Source organism: Atta colombica, unplaced genomic scaffold, assembly GCF_001594045.1.
Source record: "Atta colombica isolate Treedump-2 unplaced genomic scaffold, Acol1.0 scaffold78, whole genome shotgun sequence".
Taxonomy (NCBI): Eukaryota; Metazoa; Arthropoda; class Insecta; order Hymenoptera; family Formicidae; genus Atta; species Atta colombica.
In genome coordinates this window covers 988070-1006839 of record NW_017259570.1, presented here as the reverse complement: position 1 = coordinate 1006839, position 18770 = coordinate 988070, and the positions used below count along the sequence as shown (strand labels likewise).

At 31.4% G+C, this 18770-nt stretch overlaps 3 protein-coding genes and 1 pseudogene across 3 annotated transcripts in view; 2 read left to right on the top strand and 2 right to left on the bottom strand.

Annotated features, from left to right (window-relative positions):
• Positions 1-3786: 3786 nt before the first annotated feature.
• LOC108692584 lies at positions 3787-5294 on the bottom strand (annotated as a pseudogene).
• A 1483-nt stretch (positions 5295-6777) lies between these two features.
• Positions 6778-9502, top strand: LOC108692625 (arf-GAP with dual PH domain-containing protein 1-like). The gene is made up of 6 exons (XM_018200965.1): positions 6778-6891; positions 7290-7515; positions 7877-8075; positions 8140-8499; positions 8576-8798; positions 8874-9502. Exons 1-6 carry the CDS (start codon positions 6810-6812, stop codon positions 8939-8941), a joined length of 1158 nt encoding a protein of 385 aa, XP_018056454.1. The 5' UTR covers positions 6778-6809; the 3' UTR covers positions 8942-9502.
• A 206-nt stretch (positions 9503-9708) lies between these two features.
• Positions 9709-12884, bottom strand: LOC108692695 (N-acetyltransferase 9-like protein). The gene is made up of 10 exons (XM_018201081.1): positions 12806-12884; positions 12607-12716; positions 12226-12282; positions 11665-11805; positions 11503-11597; positions 10656-10745; positions 10379-10572; positions 10177-10289; positions 10025-10095; positions 9709-9960 (listed from the first exon to the last, which is right to left on the bottom strand). Exons 1-10 carry the CDS (start codon positions 12880-12882, stop codon positions 9796-9798), a joined length of 1113 nt encoding a protein of 370 aa, XP_018056570.1. The 5' UTR covers positions 12883-12884; the 3' UTR covers positions 9709-9795.
• Positions 12885-15090: 2206 nt separating this feature from the next.
• LOC108692694 (homeobox protein Mohawk-like) overlaps positions 15091-18770 on the top strand; it is a 50430-nt gene continuing 46750 nt past the window's right edge. Inside the window, exon 1 of the mRNA XM_018201078.1 lies at positions 15091-15124. Coding sequence (XP_018056567.1) covers position 15124 — 1 coding nt within the window. The 5' untranslated portion in view covers positions 15091-15123. The remainder of the gene's footprint in view (positions 15125-18770) is intronic.

The following is an 18770-nucleotide window of genomic DNA, read 5'->3' as shown; positions in this document are numbered from 1 at the left end:
AAAAATAATATTTTTCTCTCGATCGATAAATTATGCGTTTTTCGAAACAACTATTTCCGAACGGCATTTCAATACATTCTTTCATTAATTCTTGAAAATTGATGAATGTTTAGCTATTTATTTGAGTTTCCCTTCTTTAGTATACAAATTCACATAGAATTTATTTAAAGCATCTAAGATTCAGCTTCGTATAGTTTAAAGTCTTGTTGTGTATACAATTTCACATATATGGTCTTAATAAATCATTTATTATTATTTAAATGAAATTGTTGCTTTTCTTTTTATTTTTCTGCATAACTGTAATCTTTAGATTTTTAAATACTTATATTCGCGGATTTCTCTTGAAATTTCTCAAATTTGCGACTGTCAGAATTTCTCTCTATATTTTTTTAGCAATATTTTTTTATATTCTCGTATTTTTACATTCTCTCGTAGTTTCCACATTTTCGAATCTACTGACTCATCAATCGTTATTTGTGACGGATTTATGGACCTAAAATTACCGGATACATGGATCTCGTTTATAACCGACTGATTTGTCGTTCAAGGTCGTGAAACATCCGTTGTTAACTTATTACCAGGTGGAAATAATGCACGAAGTTGTGAAAGCGCCGTTATTGCCAGACATCGTAGCGAAAGCACGTTAGTTTCATGTCTCATCGTGCGGTTGACATTTAATTCAAAATCTTGTGTTGCCCTTCTCTGGTCATGACTCGAGCTTATTCACGCCTTTAGCCGCAACGCCCGCGTTGCTCATAAATCTCGGAAAACTTGCCGGTGGCTACGGGTTAACCACCCACCAATTAGCATCCTGAATTCGAGGATGCGAACGAAAGTTTCCGATTTCCCTATTGTCGCAACGGCGCGATAGTCTCTCAGAGTGTCTCTCAGACCTAATCTTAATAACAGATTCTTCAACAAGATTGAAGTCAAATTTCTTTAAAGAAAATTATTTTAAAGACAAACTTATTTTTATTTTATTATTTATTTGTTTATTTTAGAATTATTTATTTATTTATTTAATAATTGTCAATATAAATGCTGTAAATCTTTATTTCTCTCTCTCTCTCTCTCTCTCTCTCTCTCTCTCTCTCTCTCTCTCTTTCTCTCTCTCTCCCTCGTCAAATTTTCGATATTGAGCACTTCACAATTATTATCTAAATATAAATCGCAAGAAGGGATTTTTAATTTTTGAAGTTTCATAGCATGATTATTTATATTTTCATTTAAATTAAATCGAATACAGTTTAAAAACAAAATTTTTCTGGTCTTCAATAAATTTCGCATTGAAAGAGAAACACGCATTCTCCAAATCGTTTGAAGATGCTAGCGATCGCGTCCAACAATCCGTAATGTCCAGAGGGATGAATGGCAAATGGTTAGCTACAAAACAGTGAGAGTTCCCTATGGGCTCGTTCTCGACAACGGCCGTCTGCAAAAACATTAATCACAAGTCGGTCGGTGTTTGCGCTGTCTATTTCAAAGCATGTCCTACGCACTTTGTCATCGATAGATCGTCAACAAACATTTTCGAACTTATAGTGGTACAGTTTTTAATCGAAGCTAAATAGAACAGAAGCAGAACGTAGTAATAATAAAATATTGAGTTTTTTTTTTAAACATTTGAAATAAAATAAACTACTTAATTCCAAAAGTAAAAAGAAGTTAAAATATAAAATGCGATAATTATAATATATTTTTATCTATCTATAACATTAAATTACGTATTCATTTATAATTAATTACATTATTCTGGATTATAAACATTTATATAAAAGATATATTTTTAAATATATATTATATATTCAAACTGTTTCTAAGTGATATAAAGGTAAGATATTGTGTAACATCGGATATTGCACTGGATAGTGCAATTAATAAATACTACATGCGAGCGAAAAACTAGAAATTTTTCTGTTGGAGAATCGGAAAATAGTCTCGAAAATTGGAGTCTCCAGTCGAAATCTGGAGACCTGGCAACCGTGGTTCTAATCCTAACAATAAGTGAGAATCTAATTGGGAAGAATTTAGGAGAGATCTGGATTGCACCAACTTGAATATTCCGATTCGAACTCCCAATCAATTAGAAGAGGAAGTCGATATATTTATCGAAAATATCACAAGTTGCATGGAACAATATGCCCCCACCAATTAGGAAAAAAACATATAATAAAAATATTACTTACCAAATAGAAATACGCAACTTAAATAAATGAGAAAAGGAAGGCACGTAAAAAATGGCAACAAACCCGAATGCCTTATAACAAACCCGAATAACTCAAATATATATTATATGATGATTTTATATTATATATAATATATATATATAAGTATTGTATAACAAAAGTATATATAAAGTATGTTTTATATATATATAAAACGTTATATATTATAACGTATTTATTATAAATATTTTATTACAAATATAACAAAAAATGTTATAATTTCAAGTAAATAATACAACCATTTTCTTTTTTTATTTTCGAAATAGTTATTTTCACACATTTATTCAGCATTATTGTATGTTTATGAAATAATAAATGCTTTTCTCGAAAGTGCTTCTTGATTCATATGTCTATATATAAAGAAACGAAAATATATATTCAGTCGATCTAGTAGGAAATGACGATAACCGAATAGCAAGATTTATAATGATTGTTACCATGTTTATCATGGGGACGTAATTCTGATCCTATTTTGTTTACCATAAATAAATGTAATTAAGCAATTATACATTTTAATGAACATATTATATAAAATGTCTGTGTAAAGAAGATTTAGTAATTTTAGAATTTAACGTTTGGTAATATAGAAAAATTGATATTTTTTTCGATAAAATTTGAAATATATTAATAATTTATTCAATCACAGCATATATAATATCACAACTAAAGCTTAATTTTATATAAATATATAATTTTTTATATAAATGTAGTAATTATATAAATATGTAACATCATAATTAAAGTTTAATTACATAAAATGTATAATTACATTGTATCCATACATTAAAAATTTTGTCACTTGTACAATTATTTACCAAATTTTTAGCGTTTTCGATCATAGCAGATTTGAATCAAGGTGGATTGGATTAATAATGTGTCATGTTCTACCAGAGAGAATAAATCGCTGAAATTGAAATCTTTATTAATTTAATAAATTTTAGCGATTTCAATTGTCTATTTTCTATCAGGAGCAAAAAGGTGGATATTGTGGTGTAGTTAACATCCACTTCTTCAGAGAACGGTAGTACGCAGCAGCATTTTGCGATTACAAATTTTGATCATGTCCTCTCTCAGGTTTCTTTCTGATTCTATCTATTATTGATTAATGTTACATATATTTTAACAATAGCACAGCATGCAACACCATTAATTCAACCCAGATCTGTTTAAATCTGTTACGAAAATCTATTATCGAAAATGCTATATGTAATACTTATTGATTTGTATCGCTATCTGCAATCGCTTTATTTCTTGCAGACCAAAGTCTGCAAATGTAATATTTCAGAGTTGCCACAGATCTGGAAAACCGGGAAAACCAGGAAAAATCAGGGGAAAATGTAAAAGTCTATAATTTCGAAATTTGTTCACAATTTATTAATAGGAGCAATTTCTCTGAAATTGCTCCTATTTTCTAAATAATTGTTATAATTTTTTTAATATTATATCTAATGTTTATAGTCAAATAAAATTTAAAATTTAAAATTTGTGCACTTTAAATGATTTTAATAAAATAATTAAAATTTATATTTTATTCAGTATATTTTATTTGATCCCTCTTTTTTATTTATAGAACTTCTTTCTTTCAAAACTAATTTATTTTTTACTGGCTTGAATTTGCACCCAAATTGTACTATGCTACTAAGCTTTTTTCCCGTTGTTTTTAATAATATAGCTTTCCTACAATCCTTGAGTCTAAATGTAAAAATTTATATATTTTATATTACTCATGGAAAATTTTTCATTTTCACCTGGAAAAGTCAGAGAATTTTAAAATTCATTTTTCTGTGGCAATTCGCTTTTCTAATCTCCTGATTTTTTGTCGCAAAGTTTTCAGAATCACCTTTTGTTGCTTGATGATCTTGATTACTACTTCCTAATAAATTTTAGCTTGTACTGATGACGTAGATATCTCTTCCCATTAGACATCATATAGATATTCCCTATTTTTTCTCTGACTCAAGTCTGCTGGAGCGAATAATATTCTACAAAAATTAATTATTTTTTATTTAATATTTTTCATTGTTTTTAAACATAATATTAACTCTACTAGTAATATTCATTTTAACTCTTCAGCAATAAGAGTCTAGTATTTCTTATCTTCTTTTCTTCTTTCAGATAGTTTGTCATCTCTTTTAGCTCCTATACAAGATTCTACAATATCTAAAGCTTTATTCTTAAGGATATTCTATTCAATCATAGTGTTTATTAGCTGGTTTTCCTTGTTATTTATTTGATTGTTTGATTATCTGAGACTATGTCTCTGCTTGTCTTGTTTAAACAAAGGGATGATATTGCATCTGGCTTTAAATAATGTTTGCCGACTATACTATATCTAAAGTAATTTTCCTTGAAGTGGCTTGAACATATTTACGACGCTCTGGTAATTTTCTCTTCTGTATCAAGTATGAACCATCCTTTCAATAATTGGTCAGATTTTGAAAACCTTAAATAAATTAAATCCTTTTGAGTCAAATAACATATCAATATGATACTCATTATAGACATGTACAGTAAACAACGCACTTGAAAAACGATATATTTGATTGGTCTGGTAGTGACGCTTTGCTTATATGGTACTTGCAGCAGATGCTATATGTGTCATATGCCAAAAAATATTACCTGGCGATAAAATTATGAAGAAAAAAGTTGCAAATATTTCCATCATGCCGAATTTTATAATGTTCAATTCGAAAAGAACTAATAAATCCTAAATGTAAAAAATATAAACAAAGCATCATATTATTTGTTGCACAATACTGGCAGATATTTTTTATATACGTCTTCTAATAAAATCTCTTATTCAGAGTATTGAAATTATCGACTTACATGTAAAAAAAGTTAAAGTTTATATCGGTTGTCTCTGTTTATAAATTAGTGAAATGACAGATTAAGGCACAGACTAACTCCAAACAGTTCAAAATCTAAACAGGCCCAAGTACATATTTCAAGCAGATCTAAGTTGAGTAAGTACTCTAAAAAACAAATTAAAACAACAGATTTCGTGCGTTACAACAATACTAATTCCTGCTAGTGGTTTTTGCACAGTTCAAACAAAACGCTATGCTAAACTTCTTCATTATTTAGCCATCAACAAGACACTATTAAAGATCATCAACTCTGAGTAAATTTTCGACGGTATAAAAAGGGCGCGGAAATAATTGGATGCTAACATTATCGACAATTGATATAAATTTGTTATTATTAATATAAATATTTGGCATTTATTAAATTCATACATCTCATACATTATTAAATTCATGATTTTTTTTATTACGTAAATGTTCCATAAATAAATATGCATACTTGTAAAGCTATAATATTCTATATATTACAGAAAAATTACAATTTTCTCTGCAGTTATTATTTTTATTGATAATCAAACTCGAATGATAACATTAAAATCACAGTTTTAAATAAAAATCAAGTATTATTAATTAAATTTTAAACATAAGGCCTATTTTTTTTTGGCTATGTGAATTTTTGCACCAGTTCATCTTTCTTTCTTTTCTTTTCTCCTAGAAAAGGAGGAAAGATGAACTAGTGTAAAAGTTTAGCCAAAAGAACAGGCTTATATGTACATGTCTACGAAACTAATAATTAATCATGAAATAATTAATCATGAAATTAGTATTATTTCTTATTCTTATGTCCGTTTCCACCAATGTAGATTAATTTTAATGTAAATTAATTTTAATCATGGTACAATTTAGGACGGAATCAGATTATGCATTGAAGATTGAGATTAAAGATTAAAAATTGAAATTTCACCAATGAGGACAAAGAAGTTTTGGCTCCTTTTGTTCTGATTGGTCAAATTTCAATCTCAATCTCATTTTTCAATGCGTAATCTGATTCTGGTCTTACTCTTTGTCTTTTTCTAGTTCTAAAGATTAGAAAAAGATGAAGAACAGAGATTAAAGTTAATCTACGTTGATGGAAATGGGTATTAATCACTTAAATTTTAACAGACTTGCGACTTTCATAAGCGTCGACCATCTTTAATAATAAACTCGTCGGTGACTAAAGTGCAGCCACAATAGAAGGAATAAGGAATTGGGAATAAAGAATAAAAATTTCAACCTATCAGAAATCGGATGTACTGGAATATACGGTTTCTGAATATACGGTAAGTTTATCTGGTATCTTTATTCCTTATTCCTAATTCCTTATTCCTTCTATTGTGGCTACACCATAACGACTTCAACAGCTTCAATGCTGGAGAATGATTGGTTCACACGTTATTCCTTAAGGTACATTTTCACGAGCTGTTCCAACTAGCCGTTTCAGCAGGTCCACCAGATGTTGACTAATGAAATTATAAATATTTCATTCAATTAAATTCGCTCACAATTTTCACCTCATTTCAAAATACACGATTGACTTTCAAGGCTGCGTTGTAAATGGCGGACCAATTAAAAGTGGCTGTTTCGTGTCTTGACTTTGAATACTCTGATTAGAGGGTCTTTACTCCCGTCTTATGTACGCTTATATACGTATGACGTATGTAAACACGGGTTCTCCTGTCATCGCATATGAATTGTGAATCTCGCCGTTCCCATTCATCCCGTTTGCCAATGTTTTAAAATGGCGGACGCGAACGAGAAGTTGCTAGCGGAACTTCTGAAAAAGTCTGGAAACAATGTATGCGCGGATTGCGGGGCCAAGAGTAAGTGTGTTTCTTCAAAGATCTCCTTTACCTTAAATCGTCATTAGCGAGCAAGACTCGTACGGCCGCAACGTACGTCTTAACCTCTTGATGTTCATCAGGCGGTGTTTAGACATTTGTTTTTACAGCGACATTAAATTTTACGATAATATAACGTAAAGTCGCTTGAGATTGGTCACTACTCGTGATACCTGATATTTAATATTGTGCGGTGTCATGAGCTTCAATGACCATCAGATTTGATAATATCGAGTATTGTTAATAATAGTATTGTTAATAGTAGTAATGTAAAATCCTCCCACTTTCTCAAACTCATTGAAATTTCTTTTACTAGGGATACGATATCTTTCATTCATTTCGCTATATGTTATTGACTGTAGTGTCATTTTATATTTTAGATCCAGAATGGGCATCTTACAATATAGGTATATTTGTTTGCACAAGGTGTGCCGGTGTACACAGATCTATGGGAGCACATATTTCGAAAGTGAAGCACTTAAAATTAGATAGATGGGAAGATTCTCAAGTGAGTAGGATACGTGAAGTAGGTAATAACAAAGCAAGAATGCGCTACGAAGAACGTGTGCCCTCGTGCTACCGCAGACCAAATCCAGATACTCCACAGTGAGTTATTGAACGTTTGTGTGATTTTCCTGTTTTAGTCATCACTTTATGATACATTATTCATGACACAGTTATCACTTCTAGCTTTTACACAGATTATCTTTTAAATAGTATTTTTATTAGATATTATACAAAAGCATTTGAATTGTTAGAAACTAATTTATAAATCTAGGTATCCCACAATGAATTATCAAGGATTTGTGTGGTTTTCCTGTTTTCGTTATCATTTTATGACACATTTATTCATAATACAGTTATCAACTAGCAGTTATATATAGATTATTTTGAATAGTAGTATTTTTATTGGATATTATATAAAGTATTTGAATATCATCAGAGATTAATTTACAAAATTTATTAGAGTTTTAGTTGAACAGTGGATAAGAGCAAAATATGAGAGGGAAGAATTTTGTCATCCTGAAAGACAAAATCATTATGTATCAGGATTTATGGAAGGATTTTTAATGAAACGTGGAAAGGAAGATTCACGTTACCATCCTCGTAAATTTGTACTTCGCGAAGCGGAGGATACACTCAAGTATCATGTTAAAGAAAATAAGGTAATTTAAAAAGATGCAATGCAAGTCTAGAAATGCAAATATTTAATATCTCACTTACTTTAAGGAACCCAAAGCAGTTTTAAGGATATCAGAATTAAATGTTGCATTTGCACCACCTAAAATTGGCAATCAGAATAGTCTTCAACTGTCCTTTATGAAAGATGGCACGACGAGACATATCTACGTGTATCACGAAGATCCGGAAGTAATCACGAATTGGTACCTTGCCATCAGGTGTGCGAAATTACACCGCTTACAAGTAGCGTATCCAGGTGCAAATGAGAATGAGTTACTGTCGCAACTTACGAGGGATTTTCCACGCGAAGGCTTTCTATGGAAAACTGGACCAAGACATACAGACGCTTATAAAAAAAGATGGTTTACCTTAGATGGTAGAAAACTCATGTATCATGACGATCCTATGGTATATCCTAACTTTTACTTAAAAACTGCTTGTGTTATTTAACAGTCTATATTGTTATCTTCTTCTATCTTTTAAGGACGCACATCCGAAAGGTGAAATCTTTTTGGGTCATAGTTCCGAAGGCTTTGCGATAAAAACGGGCGTACCACAGGGTGCTAGAGATCAAGGGTTTTCGTTTACTCTTGAAACACCTGATAGAACTTACTTGCTCTCTGCGCAAAGCGATGACGACAGATCGCAATGGATTAGCGTGATCCAAAAAGTAATAGATAAACCACTAACGCCACAGGACGCGACCGGTAAGCCGGTAACCGAAACGTATGTCAGATTTAATTCGAGAAAATATGTATGTATACGTTGGTTTTTATTTACAGTAGCGGCGAGACTCGTAAGAAAGCGCACAACAAGCGGAACAATGAATATATTTTCGTCCACGAGATAGGGCTGGATTCCTCTTAGACGTCTTTCTTAATTATATGCCGGTAATCGAATCGTATCGAAATAAATAAATATATGACTCAGCACACATGCGAAATAGCACGTATAGCTTCGAATTATTTACTCGTCTTGTTACTGTTGAGTCACATATTTATCTTGCGCACGGTAGTTGCATAGAGACATACGCATAAGACTGCTCGAAGATGTTGATCAACGTGGACAAACTGCAAGCACCAATTACCTTCTCGATAACACTTGCGTTGAAAATAAAGCTTATGTCGCTTACCATCGAAACGCGTAGGCAGGCAGTATCGTAACAATATTACAAGGAATTTTTACTTAGCAATAATATTGTGTGTGATACTTGTCTCTGACAATGTAATGTTCGGAGCACTGAAAAAAAATTCTCTTCCAGAAGTTTGATCTAATCTATTACAGAACAATCTACTGAACAGCAAATCTAGCTTAGGACATTATTTTAAAAATCACTGATTCGCAGTATTTTCTTTCCTCCTTTTTTTATTAATCTAGTATCAGTTGGTTTATTTAGATTATCATTATAATTTAGGCCACAAGTGATAGTGATACACAATCTGTACATAAAAAATAAATTATGAGGGCCTATCATTCTTCATTTTCATTCTTCAAAAGTATAAAGAATAACTCTGTCCTATGCTATTCCTATAAATAAAACTATATTCGGAAATGAATAAATAATGAATTGTCTACATGTGTGCTGATTATGCATTAAATATTGTGATATTTCTTGGAATGTTTCATTGACAGTAAAAACAATGATGATTGCTAGATTGTAGAGTAAAAAAGTATTATTTGTGATATGTATTTGTGTGAAAGATTTCAGTACTTTATTTTCTGCTCCTGTTCAGAAACAGGTAAATTTTTCAAATAACATAGAATATTGACCCAACAGAAAGCAGCAATACTGACATATGTCACTCGAAAAGATGGCGGAATTAATAGAAAATTCACAAATTGCACTGGCAACCAATATCCGCATGAAGTCTGGAAAACAAAAATATATGTAATTCCCGTAATGTAGAATTTTCGCGCGAATTGGAAGACAAACCTGGAAAGTGTGCACAAATTTAATTTTGCATTCTTGAAGAAGATCTGACTTAGCTTCCATTAAACTCATACCTGTAAGATTTATGAATCAGACTTATTATTTTATCGCGAATAAATTAAACAACTTCACATAAAGCGCTCAAAGATACGAACTGATAAAGAACAAGATAATTAACGGTGGTGTTAAGATAAATTGGTCTACAAAAAGTTTCTTTAATACGATCTTGGTAGATTTTCCACTATAAAACGTATCCAGCCATTTGTACCTGTCGTTAATATTTAAGAATTAATTTGCAAATTTATTACGAAAATTGTATAAGCACTTTACACTACTTAATGAACATTATCGAAATACCATCCGTGTAGCATTGGTCCAGCTAAGAGGCAACCGAAAATCGCATATCTTTTCAATTGCGGCCAGTTGTAAGTTACAGAATTAGGATTTTTATCTACGAGATCTAACGCTTCGCAAAGTTTTTGTATTTGGATTAATACCGATCCTTTGATGTTAGAAGAAATTTCAGGATTTACGGTAATAGGCTGTATCGGCTACAAGAGCACAATCTACTCGTTAGCATGAATGATATAAAAGAATTTATCGTATACAAAAGAATTCGAATCGGAAATTGCACCTTTGACATCTTAGTGAAACTCTGTCGAATGAACTCGGCGCTCGTATAGAAGAAACCATACACCATTGAATTAAATAACAAGGGTCTTTTCTGCATAATACTGCTTACAACTCGAAGAGCTTTCGTCAATGACATATTTTGTCTTACTCTGCTACAGTCACTCTTATGTCTTATCACTTGCTTCAAGATATTCACGTTTCAAGATACGTTATCAAATAAGCAAGACATTACTGTTACAGTTTTACTAGCGCTGAATAAGGAATTAAATGGATACTGACGCTGATACCGAGTGCAAAAGCCGTACTATCCATTTAGACTCAATTACGTTCAATCATGACTCAAGTATATCAATTGTATCGCATCAACATGCTCTCTTTCTCACTTATCTCTCAAATCCTTGTTGTAAGTGAACGTGTGTATGCATTGAATTCTTATATTATATTTAAAAAAATATAATTCTATACATTTTTTATATAGTCATACAATTACAAATACATAAATTATATTAAATTTGCTTTAATAACAATATAATAGTTAATTAGATATGATAACAGATTGTAATTCAGAATGCAACCAACTCGTCCAATTAGAAGATGTTTTCTTCTCTAGGGTAACTTCTCGAAAAACTTCACTTCTTTCCTCCTAAATTATAATTTTATCATTAGATATTTAATTACAGTTTCTGTTAAAAATAGCTAATATTCTATACATGCCTATAAAACAATTTATAGTCTAATTTTAAGTTTAAATAAATAGATAACTACATTAAATTAAGATTTCGAAGAAATTTTAGATATAATGATTTAATGCTAAATATGTGATAAAAAAATCATGTCTCTTAACCTACCTCTCGGAAACCAAGTTTCTCAAACATTCTTATGCTCACCGCATTGTCTAATTTGATTTTGGCGCAGAATTTGTTAACATTTAGCGTCTCAGCGCCTGTTACAAAAGTAGATATAAATTATAAGAATGTTAAACTCAATAATTGTTATCACAGCCGAATTACCATAGAGTAACATTAATATAATAGATTCCCAGCCTCTTCTTTTGCTTCGATTAACTTCCTCTGCTATCATAATTTCTATTTCAGCGACGCACAGTCCCTGTGAGTCGTGCAGAAATAAATTTGTATCTCCCACCATGGCATCTGAAATGAATCAGTTGAAGAAGTTAGATATTACAGGTGTGGGTACATATAGGGTTCTTACAACAGTGACAATAGGCTTTTCATTTAATGACACAATGATATAAATCCATCTTTCTTGATATTCAAAGAATAATAAAGATGACATTTGTCTTGTGTCACCAAATGCAAAGCAATCAATAGTTACTATTATAGAAATTCTAGGGATGCATTCATATAATTCTCATATAAAGGCTCCTTCATTTTATTCTTGTTCACCAAATTAAATAATAGATAAAATGATATCTGGAATATTTGAGATACAATAGGCTATATAAAAGATAGACTGCTCCAAAATTCACTATTAAGAATATATAGTGCACGTGTCATAAACTATAACTTTCAACACTCAAAAAATTTGATATATAATTATAATCTACATACCTATTTCATTTTTAGTTGTCAGGTAAACATGTTTGTCCAATATAATAAAAGTGCATTCTGTAAAATCATAATTAAAATCACATTTTGTATAGAAATTATACTTTGTGAAAGTAGAAGTAAACATTTCATTACTGGCTAGTATCGAGTACAAAAAATAAAGCAATATGTAAAAAGAGAGAGAAGATATAGAAATCATTTAATGCAACATTCCAACACAATTATTGTGATAAATGAATCAATAAGTAATCTCATTTTATCCTGAAAAATCAGAGTACATAAACTATGTTAAAATTATTTATTGATTTATTCATTTATATGAAGAATTATATAAAAATTAATAAGCATTTACGTCTAAAAAGTTTTGCTAGCCTAGATAATTACTATCCTCGTCCTCCAACCAACGTTTCTGCATCTTGAATTCTTCCTCCAGCGTTAACGGCTCCGAACTTGTCAAGTATTGCAGAATAGGATTTTTCATCCATTCATGATATCTGAACATAATTTTTGAGATAGCATATCAGTTGTATTTTGATCATCCTGTTAATAAAACATTAAATATAGAGATAGTTTATATACAAACTTTATAACATGCTTTTCTTGATACGGTACCAAAATGATATTTGTTCCACTGATACGAGTATTCATATTTTTTCTCATAATTATTGGCAACAATTAAATAATTTAATTAAAATTTGACAATTATTCAGACTATTCCCCGCATTTCAAAAATCAATGAAATTAGACTTATTTGGACATTTTTGCATAAAACAAAAGACCTGGCATAAAAAAGCATCGCTCTGAACAATCGAGATATATTAAAGCTAGTCGCACATACTTTCCGTAACAGTAAGGACCATTCCACACAACTTGCATAGCCGCATAACATACATAAAGAAAATTATCCAATCATATTTTAGTTTTCTTTAAGACAGAAATGTGATTGGATAATTTTCTTTATGCAAATGATTATGCAAGTTGTGTGGAATGGCCCTAAAGACCGCAATACAGACTTTTGCATAACACATGAATAACTAATCAGAATCTTTCCTTTCCTCTCATTCTATGGGAAAGAAGAATTTCGTTTGGTTGATTCCCTTATGCACTATGCATTATGCTTTATCCAATGTGCGGCCATAATGGTCTATAATAGATAGTAGCAGTAGTGGATTAAAGAGTAGGCGTAGAAATTGACCAATCATAGTTGATTATTTTTCTCACATTCAATTATGATCGGTCGATTTCTACGTCTACTCTTTAATCCACTCCTTAATCCATTACTACTATCCATTGTAGAATGAGTTATGCGTGGTCTACAATGGCAGTAATCAATGAAGCTTGTAAGAATAAGAGACTTCGCATAATAAAAGGAACAGAGAACAGAGAGAATAAGAATTTCAACCTATCAAAAACTATGTATTCTACAATACTGTATTTATGATTTCTGATAAATTGAAATTCTTATTCTTTATTCTCTGTTCCCTGTTACTTTTATTGTGCGGAGCCCCTAAGAAATTGACTAATCACAGTCGATTATTCTTCTCACATTCAACTGTGATTGGTCAATTTGTTACTCTTACAAGCCTTATCCATTACTGATACTGTTGCATTATGCGTGGTCTACAACATGGGCAGTAACAGTAGTGGATTAAACAGTAAGCGTAGAAATCGACCAATCATAGTTGATTATCCTTCCGGCATTCAATTATGATTAGTCGATTTCTACGCCTATTCCTTCATTTACTACTGCCCATTATAGATCATGCATTAAGCCAATCAGTGACCGGTTTATAGTATCGATTCTTATTTCAAGACTATTTTAAGTAATGTCTTAAGACGCTAATGTAGTCCTCTTGGTTCATGACTTCTTAAAACCGTATTTAAGATAGTCTTGAATATAAGATCCGATTATGAACCGGCTAGTGGGTCGTATTATCTTAAGATATTACTTAAGACAGTCTTAAAATAAAAACTATGAATATCGGCCTTAAGATGGTAATATGGCTCTCTAATTGGTTGCATTAGCTTAAGACCATCTTGAATCTTGTAACGTCTATAAATTCCGCTCTAAAATCGGTATTCATAGTCCGTTTTGATTTCAAAACTGTCTTAAGTAATGTCTTAAGACGCTAATATGGCCCTCTGATTGGTTCGTGACTTCTTAAGATTGTACTTGAGACGATCTTGAATGTAAGGGGAGATTTCGATTGTGAATTTTGAAAGGAGATGAAAATTACAAAAGTGAGTAAAGATTATTAGGTATTGATCAATTATTGATTAATTAAATTGAATATGAATACTCTAGTGAATTTGCTCACTTTTATAATTTTATAATTTTCACCTCATTTGAACACAATCAACCTCAAGATTCGATTATGAATATCTAAGATAAACAAGAAAACAAGCATCGCAAGTTTAATCAAGGCGAACAGACTTATGATTTCTGATAAATTGAAATTTGTTACTTCCTGTTCCTATTATCTATTTTTCATTGTGTTTCCGGCTTTAGATGTGCGCAATAGCTGCGTTCAACGAATTCAACAGTTGAATGATCTCTTGTTCCTTATTGGTGTATTCTTTTAGATTATCCAATCAGCATTTTAGATCTGGAAAAATACATCAATAGCAGCGAGCGCTCAACTTATGTCTGCTGAACGCAGGCATATGTCTTCTATAGTATAGTTTATGTTACATACACTATAGGATTTTTTTTATAGTCACTATTCGATGCGTTTTGGTACGCCTTTCGTGCCTGTCAGCGGAGCTAACGCTTGCGCCGTTTCTAGCTGTCATAGCGGCAAAGAGAATAACGTGCTGACAAGAGACAAGGTATAGCCACTGGGACGGCAGCATCGGGACAGAATAACAAGAGAAGAAGACTGAACGAATATCTCACGCGCCAGTAAGTGTTGTCTTGTATTTCTTTAGTTGTACGCCACGAGGTCCACGCTGCCGCGTCGCTTTGCGAAAACTCGCGCGCGTATGCCTTGGCGCCACGCGCTGTCACACGCGGGATTGACAAGGCTTTTCGTCGTTTCACGACACACGTGCATTGGAGTATTTTCGCGTTTAACGCGTATCTTGAATCCTAGAAAATAGAAACGCTCCCCCCCTTCGTTTTGAATCGAAACGATGTGATAACGATGATGTAGCAGCCACGTTTTCGACATTCTGTGTATTTTGACTTTGACCACCGGTATCTGACAGTTGTGGTATATGTATAATACGGCGGTAAACATCGACCGACCGTACGAGTTCACTCCAATTCGCAGCCGCGAGATGCGTCGTCACCGTGCCGGTGAGTGAACGATTTTCCCTCGCTCGGCGGAGCGGCTGTTTTATAACGCGCTTCATTAATGTAACGTGCTGTGCGCGCGCGCGTGCTTGTTCAACGTGCGGGCGATGCGAGATTTTTCTGAATATGTCGCATGAACAATCTCTGTAAAGATTTGAAAATGTGTTGGTATTTATATTTTCTAGACAAAATAAATGTGAAAACTACACACATGTGAAATAATTGTGTAATCTTTTTATTCAACCGTTTTGTAGTTTATTTACTATATATTTCTCATTATTTTTTATTGTTGTAATATTTTAGCTTAAAAAATGATAACAAAAATCTTAATTTTTTGGAGTAATTCTGTAAGTATTCAAGATGATTTATGCAAAGTTTTATTGCAATTCACTGATTAGTCTATAAATAAACAAATATGAAAAAATTGACTTATTTGTTTATTTACAGAATAAATATCAGTAGATTGCAATGTATAAATCATTTCAAATGCTTAAAGAATTTTTCCTAAAAAATTGAGGTAGTTATTATTTTTTAAGTTGAAATGTTTATAGGAATAATAAATACAATAAATAAACTACAAAAAGTATTGTTGAATAAAAATATGTTACACAACTGTTTTATGTATATATAGTCATATTTTTTTTTAAGTAAATATTAACACTTTTTTAACTTTTGAAAGGGACTGTATGTCCTTTAACGATAGTTATCCATTGTGCAAATTTTTCCGTCTTATAGGACGCTAAAACGCACCTGGTGAGACGTGGCGATACAGAAAATTTGTGTCCTCAGGATTCGCGTAGTCCAGCTTTTGCTGGAAGCATTAAGCTCGATTTATATAAGACGCAGATCGCAAGTGAAATGTATTTCAGATTATAATAGGTCACAGACCGCGATACGCAGGACGCGAAAGTTGAAATTCACCCAACTTTCTGCGCGCCACAAGTCCCACAAATATTATAATATATATTATAATAAATATTATATTATAATATAATTAAAATACGTTACGTTAGTTTTTAGTTTTACGATCTGCGACCCGCGTTCTGCGTCTTATGTAGATCGTGCTTTAAAAAGTCTCTCCTTAATTACTACCGAATATATAAAAAATGTTGTCTAAATTCCCTCTTCTGTTGACTTTTGTAACAAAGAAAATGTCCGCTTGTAGGATCTAACATTTTCTCCTTTCAACAAAGAATTTACAACAAAGAAAGTCTTTTTTCCACTTCTATTATAAAAGAAAGTTTCCTTATTGCTGTTTTCTTATTGTGCAATACTTATATAAGCAGCCATTGTATTCTCGAAAAATATTGCATGTGAAAATGCACAAAAATACTTCAGTACATGTTATGTATGTCATAGATTTTCCTAATAATTTTATATGTAAAATTTTTCGAGAATATGGCTGTTGAGGTGATTTCCAATTGTTTGACATTTCTGACATACACATTTCCATTTCTTAACTTCTTTTGAATTTCATTTTGAATTTCTTTAAGTGAGCGCTCAAACACATGCATGACACGTGTTAATTGTCGGCAAGGCCTTTCTTTATCAATAGGTTTGAAAAAGCCGACCAATAGACTTGAAAAATTCGTCCAGCAAAAATGGGCAAACAGGGTGAGGAATATATATTAAGCCGTGTATATACCTAGCGAACAAACATCGAACGTGAATGTTCGGACATTTATGTTTGTATTTGTGAACAGTTTCTTCTTTTTCTTAATTGCATCGAATATTACCATTCGATGTTCGTTGCACATAGCAATTAAACATGTGCAACTTTTATGTAACAAATAATAATACAAAATTTTGCGTTCGTTGTTCGTTCGGTGTTTGTTTTTTATGTGTATACATGGCTTTAGGCTTTCAGCTTGACGAATATCAAGCGTCAATTTTGATCACGTGACTTTTTGAGCTGAAAATGAGCATCGTAGCATCAAATGAAAAACCTTAATGCCTTGGCACACAAAAAAACTTAAACATTAAAACATAAGCAGTAAGCGAATCGACCAATCACGACAGTCCATAAAGCCATAACGTAAATAGTAGCCAATCCAACATGTTGATTTCCTTACTGTTTACGTCTTACTACCTTAAGTTTTTTTGTGTGCCATGACCTTTAGGAATGGGAGAAGCACCTTTTTGATTTCTTTATTGAGCCTCGAGTTCTTTTATTGAAATATGGACCTCGTGTAATTATCTTGTCGACCTCGCTCTCGCATTTCAAGCATAGATTTATATTTTATTCGCGCGGTGTTTGTAAACGTAATAAAAAAGCGTGGTACAAAGATCAATTCGTCCTCGCCTACCTACAACTCAATCACGCGTCAACTTTTCACCATGAAAAAAGTAAGTAGTCTTTTTCGTTCGCATCTTTATTTCAGAATTTTTTGTTGTAAACATAGTAAAAAATTTTATATTTTTGGAAACGGTCCACTCAAATCATTGTTAAAGTTTGTGTTAAATTTTTAATAAATTTGAATGTAAATTTACATGTGATTATATTATTTAAATATTTTGTGGTAATTAATATTTAACATTTCTTAGTGTCAAAGTAACAATTTATGAGTAAGTGGATTAATAATAAAAATAATGTGTCTTAAAATATAAGTTTTAAATAAATGAATAAAATAGGTTAATTTAAATATGTTAATTTAACATATTAATAAAATGTTAATTTTACTGAAAAAATATACTTCCAAATTTGCTTATAAATTATGATACTATTACGTTTTTTATATTACTTTCCAACTAATAGTTATAATATTCATTTAATGTGTGGTGACTGCAAGCGCTTACATTTAACATAAATGAGAAGGAGCATATAGTCATGTTATGTGTGTATGATTTATGTTGAGCCACCTCTAATAACTTTTTTTATTATTAAATTTTAATATTTATCTCGTTAAATTAATAAAAATTTGAGTGAACCGTTTGGAGCATGTGAAATGTATTAAATTTAACATAAATTTTCCACTGTATTTTCTGTTCTTTTTTCTAAAAAATAAATTTTTATTTTCTTCAAAGGTATTTTTACTTCAACTTAAACAAATCAATGAAAAACGATTTTTTAAATTTAAACATACTTTTCTCTGGGTCAAAAGAATGTTAATTTTGTCACATTTGTTTAATATCTTCTGTTCTTTTTCACTTACGAAATTACAGATTTTAGACCAATCTCTGGTTAAGAGCATTGTATCAATGTGAATAAGAAATAATCATAAAAGATATAGTTTCTTAGTTCAATTCACGTCTA

Coding starts and splice junctions, on each gene's coding strand:
- LOC108692625 (XM_018200965.1), top strand. CDS start 6,810: ATGGCGGACGCGAACGAGAAGTTGCTAGCGGAACTTCTGAAAAAGTCT. Junction 6,892..7,289: donor CGCGGATTGCGGGGCCAAGA/GTAAGTGTGTTT, acceptor TTTATATTTTAG/ATCCAGAATGGGCATCTTAC. Junction 8,799..8,873: donor AACGCCACAGGACGCGACCG/GTAAGCCGGTAA, acceptor TTTTATTTACAG/TAGCGGCGAGACTCGTAAGA.
- LOC108692695 (XM_018201081.1), bottom strand. CDS start 12,882: ATGAGAAAAAATATGAATACTCGTATCAGTGGAACAAATATCATTTTG. Junction 12,717..12,805: donor CAAGAAAAGCATGTTATAAA/GTTTGTATATAA, acceptor AATTATGTTCAG/ATATCATGAATGGATGAAAA. Junction 10,573..10,655: donor GTTTCACTAAGATGTCAAAG/GTGCAATTTCCG, acceptor GTGCTCTTGTAG/CCGATACAGCCTATTACCGT.